The sequence below is a fragment of the Salvia miltiorrhiza genome, chromosome 5, assembly GCF_028751815.1.
Source record: "Salvia miltiorrhiza cultivar Shanhuang (shh) chromosome 5, IMPLAD_Smil_shh, whole genome shotgun sequence".
In the NCBI taxonomy this organism is placed as follows: domain Eukaryota; kingdom Viridiplantae; phylum Streptophyta; class Magnoliopsida; order Lamiales; family Lamiaceae; genus Salvia; species Salvia miltiorrhiza.
Genome location: NC_080391.1, coordinates 8,425,179 through 8,436,366, shown reverse-complemented (window position 1 = coordinate 8,436,366; position 11,188 = coordinate 8,425,179). Strand labels below are relative to the sequence as shown.

At 36.3% G+C, this 11,188-nt stretch overlaps 1 protein-coding gene across 2 annotated transcripts; it reads left to right on the top strand.

The window, feature by feature from the left end:
* The first annotated feature begins 3,177 nt into the window (after window positions 1-3,177).
* On the top strand, window positions 3,178-5,497 carry LOC130985740 (gibberellin 2-beta-dioxygenase 8-like). Of its 2 annotated transcripts, none has more exons than XM_057908845.1 (4): window positions 3,178-3,423; window positions 3,838-4,289; window positions 4,512-4,833; window positions 4,907-5,497. In XM_057908845.1, the coding sequence occupies exons 1-4, from the start codon at window positions 3,316-3,318 to the stop codon at window positions 5,147-5,149; spliced, it is 1,125 nt and encodes a 374-aa protein (XP_057764828.1). In that variant the 5' UTR covers window positions 3,178-3,315; the 3' UTR covers window positions 5,150-5,497. The 2 variants fall into 2 exon arrangements, with proteins under 2 accessions (XP_057764828.1, XP_057764829.1); XM_057908846.1 differs by having other exon boundaries at window positions 3,281-3,423; window positions 4,057-4,289.
* The last annotated feature ends 5,691 nt before the right edge of the window (window positions 5,498-11,188 follow it).

Sequence of the window (11,188 nt, the reverse complement as noted above, 5' to 3'; positions counted from 1 at the left end):
GGTTGGGACCGCGCAGTGTCACATAGGAAATTAACGTCTGTGAAAAATGTTAAATTCAGGTGAAAAAAGAGGTATTTAGTTTGGAGACTTTAATTGGTTATTATGTGAGGAGGAAATATTAAAAAACTACACAGTACTAAAGAGTTGGCCTTTTCTACCGTCAATTCATGTTCATTTTGAAATGGGGAGTGGTTTGGTAGGGCAGGATGTCATCAAATAATGCTCCTTGGATTGAACGTGTGACCGCATAAGCCTACATGTCGCCTACTATACATATAGTTGATGGCGTATATACATAGAGAGAGAGAGTGCGATTATATTGAGAATCATATTTTTAGTAAAAATTTGAAAAGCATTGTAATTAATGTTTTTAATCTATAATAATGTATAATGTACTCAGAAAAATTAGAATATTCCATCTTTCTAGAATTCTAACTCATGTGATTCATTCATCCAGCAAGATGATGCTTATACCGTATATCTTGATAATTGAATGAATGAAAATAATTAATATATACTCCCTCCGTCCACTAAAGATATGCCACAATTTCCTTTTTTGTCCGTCCACAAAAAATATGCCACATCCATTTTTAGTAATAGGGTCCACACCATTCCACTCACATTTAAAGTGGGACCCTTACTCCACTACCAACTTCACTCACATTTTAATAAAACCCGTACCGAAAGTAAAGTGGCATATTTTTGGTGGACGGAGGGAGTACATTTTTAGTCATTCGATCATTAAGATCCACGATGAATGTCCTGTCTTGTTGCAAATGAAATGCTATGATAATCACAATTCACAAGTGAGAGAAGTAAGTCCAATATAAAAGGAGGCAAAATTTAATGAGAATTTATGAGAAAAAGTACAAAGGGGATAGTGCCTAAAAGATGAAATCGAAGTTTTTTTTTTTAAAGATGAAATCGAAGTGGGGTATATACATGTAGGGGAAGCACATGAATTCCCTCGAAGGGGCTCGTGCTAGTCCTCTTTGAAGTTTCGGATGTGGCGCATTACATCACGTGGGATTTGAGGTTTAAGCATGTGACGAAGGACTATTTTCTTACATATGGCCACGAGTAGTCCGTGCCGACATGGATTCAGATGCTATATATGCCGGTTATTACAGTTGGGTCCGACACTCTTTATGAATCTGTCCCTCTCTCAGTCCCTCTCTCAATTACATGGTGGAATTTGACTTTTTCCAACAACCAATTAAAAGAAACTTCAGCTGCAGGTGGGATATGGTATGCATCACTATGCTGGGGTATCTATTACTATAGCTAGGGATTAATTGATCTAACTCTTTTTTTTTTGATGGACTAATTGATCTAACTCTTGACACGACATATATCAATCAATATTTAGGGATGCTAAAAGTCATTTGGATTCTATGTTTAGGAAGACTTGATAATTGGTGAATTTAAATTGATTTATGGTCTTTCTTGATCCAACGTTGTATTCTCAAAATATTACTCTCTCTATTACCCTACCGATCTGTTATAATTATAACATTTTTATTATTTTTAGCCAAAAATATACTAATAATTTCCTTTGCATGCTTCTTCTGCCTAGTCTTAATGAGAAAGACCGGAAAACAACAAGAAAGCATGGGGCGTCAGAGATTGATTCTCTTATAATATTTCTAGTTGGATGATGGGAAGTAAAATAGAATATGTATGTAAGATATAGGGCCGAGGCTGAGAAATCTAAGTAAACTAATCCATTTCGGAAGAGGGAGTTTCTTGCTCTTCTTCCGCTTAGTGAGCTAAATCAAACCTTTCCAAATCATGGGCGCGTGAAACGTTGGTTTTGAAAAACATGACCCCAGTATTTACCCTTATACTTTACTTTTACAAATATTCCTTTATTTACAAAAATATCAATGTTGGCACACATTTAATTCAACCTCAACAATTCACATTTATAAAAATACATTTACAATTTTTTTTATTAGAACCCACGTCCAGCCAAAGTACTATAGTTATATATGGCGGAATGAAGGAGTAATAAATTGATAGTCCATGCCAATTAATTAAATACCTATATATCTTGAGTAAGATAGACTAGTGAAACAATATCAATTAAATACTCCTTCGGTCCCTAAGAAGTGTATCATTTTCGTTCATTCTTTTAAAATGTATTGCATTTATTTTGGAACATGACCTTATACAACTTCTTATATTTTTATTCCTTACCTAAATAGTTGTGAGTCTAATTTTTTCCACTCATTACATTATCTATCAAATATTTCTTAAAACTCGTGTCGCCCACCTATTGATACATTTGACAGAGGTGAAGGGAGTATATCTTAACAACTTCGTATATATTCTTTAAGGAACATTAGTACGTGTAATTGAAATTTTTAATAACAGACAAACGCATCTAAAATTTGTACCAATTGATTTGAAACGAGGGATGACTACACCCTAGGTTGCTCGTAGTGGCCACTCATTCTTGACATTGGTGTTTCAGATATTTCTAACTGAAAACGACATTTTATCCTCTATATTTTTTTAGTTGATTTGTCTTGTTCAATCACTGCGAATTATGATCTTCATCTTGACCTTAGATTTCGGTAGTTACGTCGGAATTCTCTATCTCAAAAAATCTAACGAATATAACTTATGTTATATAACTAGCTAGCATATGTGAAGAATTTTTGTATCACTTTCGCTTAAAATTTCAAGCGTAAGACCACAATGTGCAAATATACAAGCTAATATGTGTATGAATATGAGTGCAACCTAGTTAGCTTATCATGTCTATCATACATCGACTTGGTAAATGATCATGCTTCAGTTAAGAGGGTGGTGATAAGAAGATTGATGGTTCCCATTTTGACTCTTATAATTGAAAAGGTTAGTTAATTTAAATTTAGAGTTGAATAAGGTTGAACAGCATTTCCTGATCAATTAGTGATTATGTTATGAGCCGCGTATTGCTCTCATTAACAGATTCTTAATCATTTGCGCTCATTTTTATTCTTTCTTCTTCTTTTTTGGCTCTCCTCGAAAACTTAATTTATGATGACTTTTTCCCAAATCTTCCTTGACAATAGTCATACACCATTACTTTTCTTATTCAGCCTGCACAAGAAGTATGTATATATATGTACAGTGTAGTGATTGCATTTTATTACTTATTTAAGTCGTTCGTGATGGAAATAAATCCCCATGGCAACTTGATATATGTATAGTCGTTGAAAATGACATGATTCTCTTGATAAGGATGAGCTAGAGTTCATCAATTAGTAGTTGTCAAAATTGACTGTTTCCATGTTAACTTTCTGATGATATTTGGTGCCCTAGAAAATGCAGAACCAAATTCTAGTGCAAGAGCCCCAAACAAAATCTCCCAAGACTACTACTTCGGCGACGATGTTGGTGCCTGTTTGCAACTCAGAGCGCTGCGCCAACCAAGTAAGCAAACTTATATATCTATATATGTGTGTGTGTGTGTGTGTAAACTGAACTTTATTTGTTTAAACTTTATGTATTTCCTCTTTAATTTCCATGATATATAATTACCACCTGAATTCAAGATTTACTCGTTAACTGAAAAGCAAATACGAGAAATCAAAAGTCTTGAAATGAGCAAATGAAAAATGTATTTCCTCATCTTCTTTTTTTCATAATTACTTTTAGTGTGCTCTTATTTTCATCCATATGTTCATGAAATTTTGAGCTCTTTAACTTTTTTCTTCTCCGCATTAATTCGACTTGTTAATTAATCAAACTGCTGGCATAGATATAAGTAATTGATGCAGAAGTTAATTAATTTAAGGAGGTCACATATTTTATATATATATAAAGAACGTAAGTCGCTAATTTCAGCCGGTGAGAATGAGCGAATCATCAGCTGATCCACCTTTCAAGATAGCTTACAAGAATCTGCTGGAGAAGGTGGGCGACACAGTGCAAAACAGTATGTTGGTTGTGGAGGAGTGCGAGCTGCCCTTAATCGATATGAAGCAGTTAGAGCTGGGAGAGGCGGAGAGGAAGGCATGCAAGAAGCTGATTGCTCAAGCTTCGCAACAATGGGGTTTCTTCCAGGTTATTAACCACGGAGTCCCCGTGGACGTGGTCGAGAAAATGAGAAGCGAGCAAATGAAGCTGTTGAGGAAGCCATTCCAAGAGAAGAAAGCCTTGAAAGATTTGAACTTGTCTGCTGGAAGTTATCGATGGGGGACGCCTTCACCTACTTGCCTTGAGCAGCTATCTTGGTCGGAGGCCTTTCATGTGCAGTTGACAGATATATTGGATTCCCTCGCCCAAAACAGCCTCAGGTTTTTAAAACTATCTTCGTTTGTTTGTTTTTCAAGGCATCCGTACCAGTTTCAATCAATAATGAACAATGACAAACAACCTAATTTTGTGGTACGTACATTTTGCTGTATATTTAGAAAGAGTGGCGCCTAGCTTGTTATTATAATTAGGCCAAACATACATACATGCCCTAGGCGTAGGTTGAAATTAATCGGAGTATATAAGTGATGAGATTTGTATAGGTGGAGCATGGAGCAATTCGCGTTGGCGGTTTGTGAAGTCGCAAAAGAGTTGGCAGAGATATTGGCGGAGGAAATGGGTGGGGAGACTGGGATTTTCAAAGAAAGGTGCCTTCCAAAGAGCTGCTACCTCCGTTTGAACAGATACCCGGCGTGCCCAACCTACAGTCACATAATGGGCTTGATGCCTCACACCGACACTTCCTTCCTCACTCTACTACACCAAGATAACGTCGGAGGACTGCAGCTGCTCAAAGACGGAAAATGGATCGCCGTTAAACCCAATCCGCATGCCCTCATCATCAACATCGGCGACCTGTTTCAGGTAATTAATGAATACTATATAATAGAATTAAAATCAGGAAACGTTTTATTAATTATTGTACGTGTTGGTTGAGGCATGGAGCAACAACCTGTACAAGAGCGTGGAGCACCGCGTGGTGGCGAATCCGGTGAAGGAGAGATTCTCCGCGGCTTATTTCTTGTGTCCACCAAGAGACACGGTTATACAGAGCGCCCAAATTGGAGGCGCCGTTTACCGAAGTTTTAGCTTCGGAGAATACAAGAAGCAGATCGAGGTGGATGTTCAGAGCATTGGGCACAAAGTAGGGCTTCAGAGGTTCCTCTTACCCACTCAATAGATTATGTATCTTCTGATCAAGTAATTAGTTAGACTAATTAAACAGAACAGCATGGTATTTAAGGATTAAGCAGGCCGTGGTTTGTTGCACCTAATTACTAGAGACTCAGATATGCTCTTTATGACCATTAAACTACTTGCTGCTCGCTATTAATTATTTTTGTGCCCTAATTAAGATCCCCAAATCCCCAATGTGGCCTCCACATATTTATCATCAATAGTGATTTCTTTTTGTTTTTTCCAAAACGCTGATGGAAGTTTATTTTGGAAGATTAGTCTTGATAGATAAAAATAGTATATTTATCTCTTGTTTACTTAGATAAAATAAAACTTTGAGATATTTCAATTATTTCTATTATTTAAGCTGGTTTTGTTTGATTTTAATCCCATTAAAAGAGTGGATTAGAGAAATCGTACTATTAAAAATAAAATATTCAATCAAGACGACATGTGAATATTAAAATTATCCCTTTAAGAAAAAGAAACGGTCAATCTTTAAATATTCAAAGATATATAAGTGATTTCTCAATACTAACGAAAGTTCAATTCCAGTTTATTGGTAATGGTACGGGGCTTCATGGACAAGTGTTTTAGAAAGTACTTGCAAATACGCCAGACTTTCCAGCTGGACCTGATTTGTATATCAAATATGCAATGGATAAATGATTAAAATGTGAATCAACATCCGTGCGGCAAGGGATTAATGCCTAAAATCAAAGTCTTGAGTTTGAGTCTGCTGTGACACAATTTTTTAATTTTTTATTTAATATTATAAATTTATCAAAAAAAATATAAATCAATAGAATTAAATTACTCTTTGCATGTGAAAAACAATATTTTCCTATTGGAAATTCTGCTCGCTCCCCTCACCAAAAATATGGTGATTTTATCATTATTGACGTTCATTAATATTAGTATAGTATCTTTTTTCTTTTAGAACACAATTTCACCTTTTATCCTTATATTTTATTTTTTATAAATATACATTTTATTTATAAAAAAATTATTTATAGTTCACACTTAATTCAACATCAATCGCTTATTTCATATGTAGTGAGATCCTTAATTTGTTCACCACAAACATATTCACTAACTATTGTGCTAAGACTTGTATCAATAATCCAAAATACCATCATATGTAGCGAGATCATTAATTTGTTCACCACAAACATATTCACTAACTATTGTGCTAAGAGTCGTATCAATCCAAAATATACCATAATTTTAAACTTTTCATAAATAAATGTAGTACTCCCTTCGTCCATATTTTATCAAATTTGTCATTTTTGTCCGTCCATAATAAATGTATCTAGTTTATTTTTGATAAATTTTTCGCTCACAATAAAGTGAGACCATTTTTCCACTTACAACACACTCAATTATTTTATTAAAACTCGTATCATTTAAAAATGAGTACATTAATTTTATGTAGACGGATGGACTACTTCTTTTTAATTGAATCTTTGTACATTAATATAGCCTTTTTTTTTATTTCAATTCAGTTTTAGTTATTGTTTTGTCCACTGTTCGCTAATATTTTCACCACGCCGCAAGTATACGGGTAGTTGTAATATATGGAAGCAAGGTCGTATTCCACAAGGATTGGTGAATTTAAACTTCTAAATATTATTAATAAGTTGTTTTCAATCTATTTAGACAAACCAAAGATGAAGAGATATTGAGAACTAAAACAAAGCTAAATAAAGCAAGTAAATAAAATAACAACAAGATAAACTTAGTTAATAAATTGGGGAATGACTCGAATGAAAGTTATCCTAGGGACTAGATTTCGATGGATCGTAATGAACTTCAATCTAAAGCAATATTAATCTTGATATGGCCTACTTATCTAGGGCGATCTCCCCACTAGTTTTAGCCCCCTCCCGGACGACTAAAACAGTAGATTACGGGTCATAATTGCCGTCCCCGGTCAATTTCTAACCTATAACTCCCAAGAGCACAAAAGATCAACAAGCCCTCACCCAACTCTCAACCTCCCGGTTTATTGAGATGATATGTATCAAACTCCTAATCTATTGTAATTATCCTCTCCCGATTCAAATCACAAATTAGAAATGCACAAAAGGTGGCCAACCAATCATACAAGAGATAAATCTAGGACTTGAAAAGATAACAATAAGCACAATCAAGATATATATAGAACAAAGAAATCAATCCATTACAAATCCATCTTTTTTTTTTTTTTTTTTTTTTTTTGATCGGGCAAAGTCATGTTAGATGTTAGTAATACGTTCCCCATATACTCCAAGAACCACCTTATCTCTCCCATTCACCAAAATCCACCTTATATCTCCAATCTCCAATTCGCTCCCAAGAGGGATCGAACCCGGGTCACTTCACTTAAGTGAGGATCCGGTGGCCAGTGGGCTAAGCCCCCTGGTTACAAATCCATCTAATCTAATCCCTAAGATAAGAGATTTTAGCCAAGCATATTCATAATAAAAGCAAATCTCAAGTCATAAGAAAACATAAATAAAGATATAGAGAGATAGAGATTCATAGACAAATCCTATAATCTTGATCTTCAATCATGTAGTCTTGATGAGCTCCTTTCCAAGTCTTCCCCTTCTTTCTTTGATTTTGGTGTTGTTCTTGTGTGTGGAAGAGAGAAAAAATGGTAGAGAATGGAGGCTAGGGTTTGGGATTGGAGAGTTGGGGAAGATGAAGTGGGTGTGTGTGGTGAATCATGTTAGAAAAGAAGGGAAAAATGGAGTTTTGGGGCTAAAATCGCGTCTGGGGCCCACTTGGGGGAAGCCCCGCCCTTTTCCCGCGGTCACGGCCCGCGTCCGCGGCCTTCAAACGTGGGGGATGCTCAGGGGACCCGCGGTCCCACCCCGCGGCCGCGGGTGGTGACCGCGGGTGACTCCTGGAGTCGGGAACAGCTGACCCGCGGTCCCACCCCGCGGCCGCGGGTGGTGACCGCGGGGTACTGGGCGTTTTGCACAGTCCGCTCGTTTTGCTCCGTTCTCCCTCGTCCGGACTCGGATTTGGTCGCCGTTTGCGTTCACGGATTCCTCTCGAGACGTACTTCAATCTCATATCTTCAAAATCCTCCAATTAATCCTTGATTTTTCCTGAAATTACTCCAAAACTACACCAAGACATCAAATCTTCATAAAACTCAACATTATGGTACAAACACGCATTGGCAAACAAAACATGAAGGAAAATGACAACAAATCATGTGGAATTGAGGTACGAAAACCATGTTTGTCAAGCCCCCAAATTTAAAGCGTTGTTTGTCCCCAAACAACAAAGAGAAGAGAAATAAAAGATAACAAACATGTGAGAATGAATTGGTGTCATTTCAAGGGCTTCAACAATTTCAAAAATCTTTCAAAAGTGTATCACAAGTAGAAATGCATTCCAAGAAATCACAAGTGATGAAGAGTTCAATATTATGGCCTCCAAGCTTGAATCCTCACAAATGTGGATGTTTCAATGATGCACTCAACTCTCAAGTGTTTAGATTGGGCGTGTTTGCACTCAAATTGAAACAATGTATGCAATCTACCATAAGCTTGCCATTTATCCTAACTCTCTATACTTCAATGTGTTATAAATAATGATCAACAAGGGCTTTTCTTAAGGTTGTAATGAGGGCTCTTTGGTGAGGTGAGGTGTTTTTAGGCAAATGACTCATATTCCACAATCTAACAATCACAATGAACAAGTCAAATTCACCATTTCTCTTTTTTAATCAATCAAAAACCAATATCCCCACATTTCTTCTTTTCACCCTTAGTGATACTTATCATGATATGATTCAAAAGGCAAATCACTCCCCTTTATGCTCTTTTATTCACATTCATTTTCATTTTTTTTTCTTTTTTTTTTCTTTTTCTTGCTCATAGGGGACTAGTGATTTTCACTCAATCAAAGCTTGATAAGCAATTTCAATCATTTCCCAAGTAACCACTAACAATCTAAGTTCTACCCATCATTGGTTAATTCAAAGAAATGCTACAAGGCACAAAGAGGGTAAACTAGGATCATATGAGAATTTGGACACAATTTAAGTCAAGTGGCTAACAAGGATGGCCTTAAATCACTTCAATATTAACAACACATCTACTTTTATTTTCAAGAGAGGACTCATGGCAAGTTCTAGAGATCAACACACATGCTCAAATGATTTACACTCAAGAACAAAATGAGATTGTAAATGTATGACAATCAAAGGCTCAATTCTCACAAGCTCATTTTCGTTTTCAAGTTCTTGGAGGTACAACATTTAGCTCATTTGTCACAAGTTCAAACTCTACATGCAAAATCAACAAGTGAAACACAACAAATTCTTTTCAAAAACAACATTCATATCATAAGCCCAACACACATTTCATCCAACTCATATTTTTCAACAATCAAGCTCAAACTCAAGAGACATGGAAAAGCTCAAGAAAAGAGACAAAATCTCATTATTCGAAAACTAAACTAACTAAATAAATAAACAACGGATAAACGAGATAAGTAACCCATCTTCACCACCCCCCAAACTTATTTCACACAAAGGAGAAATAAGTTTGGATGAAGGAGAAAATGGTTACTTGTCTCGTACTCACAAGCGAGGTGGAGGCTTAGGCGGTGGCCATTTCTCATCAAATTTGCATGCTCCATCCACCGCGACCCAAAAATATGGTGGCTTTGCAATTCTTGAGACATCACGGGCGTCATGGTAATCTCGTTCACCATCTAAAGTACCACAACACTCAAACAATTCCTTATTAGATAAATCAAAATGAAAATCAAAAGATGAAGATAAATAAAAGTGAAAGAAGCAAGCCTTCATAGAATCGCCCATGTCGAGGTAAGGATCGACAAAATTTTTGACTTTGCATTCTTTAAAGCTTGTGAAATCTTCATCTTTTTGGAATTGTAGAGGTTGCGTTGGAAAAGTTGGGCTCTCAACTTCAAGGGGTTTGGAGAATTGATCCTCATCTTCTTTATACTCTTCTTCAACTTCTTGAGGCTCTTCACTTAGCATCGGCATTGGTTCCTCATACAAGGTTCCATTCCGTAGGCTAATGGCCATGCACAAATCATCAATTCGCTTTTGATTTTCCATAGTGGTAGCCAAGGACCTCCTTTGCTCATCTAGCATAACCTCCGATTTTGCTAGACTTTTTTCTATCCAAGCTTGTGTAGTTAAGAAGCATTGTAGGAGATCGTCTTTCGAATTCGATTTCTCCACTTGATAGTATCGATTTCCCCCTTGGAAGCCTTCTTGAGTGGAATAAGAATTTTCATAATTCCAACTATTGAAATGGTCCTCATACTCCAATGGTGATTGCCACTCCATGGCATTGCACCCCATGTCATAATACTCACCATAGGAAGGTGTTGGTTGGAAGGCTTTTTGGATCATTGGTTGCCTACAATTTCTTTTGGCTTCCAAAACACGCAACTTAAGTTGCATCAACGCCAATTGTAGTTGGAGTTGCTCAACCAACTCATTCCTTCCATCATCCATTTTTGGTGCCGCTTTTACGGTTGTGGAGCAATTTTCTCTAACAAAAATAAATAAACATATAAATAAACAAACATAAAAACAATATCTAAATTAGATAAAAACAACTTTTCACAATATCAAAAGTAAAAACTCAACCAATCCCCGGCAACGGCGCCAAAAACTTGTTCGCTAATATTTTCACCACGCCGCAAGTATACGGGTAGTTGTAATATATGGAAGCAAGGTCGTATTCCACAAGGATTGGTGAATTTAAACTTCTAAATATTATTAATAAGTTGTTTTCAATCTATTTAGACAAACCAAAGATGAAGAGATATTGAGAACTAAAACAAAGCTAAATAAAGCAAGTAAATAAAATAACAACAAGATAAACTTAGTTAATAAATTGGGGAATGACTCGAATGAAAGTTATCCTAGGGACTAGATTTCGATGGATCGTAATGAACTTCAATCTAAAGCAATATTAATCTTGATATGGCCTACTTATCTAGGGCGATCTCCCCACTAGTTTTAGCCCCCTCCCGGACGACTAAAACAGTAGATTACGGG

Bases quoted from the DNA above. Each gene is read 5' to 3' on its own strand.
- LOC130985740 (XM_057908845.1), top strand. From the start codon at position 3,316: ATGCAGAACCAAATTCTAGTGCAAGAGCCCCAAACAAAATCTCCCAAG. The intron at 4,290-4,511 runs GTTTTTAAAACT...AGATTTGTATAG, and splicing joins CTCGCCCAAAACAGCCTCAG to GTGGAGCATGGAGCAATTCG. The intron at 4,834-4,906 runs GTAATTAATGAA...GTGTTGGTTGAG, and splicing joins ACATCGGCGACCTGTTTCAG to GCATGGAGCAACAACCTGTA.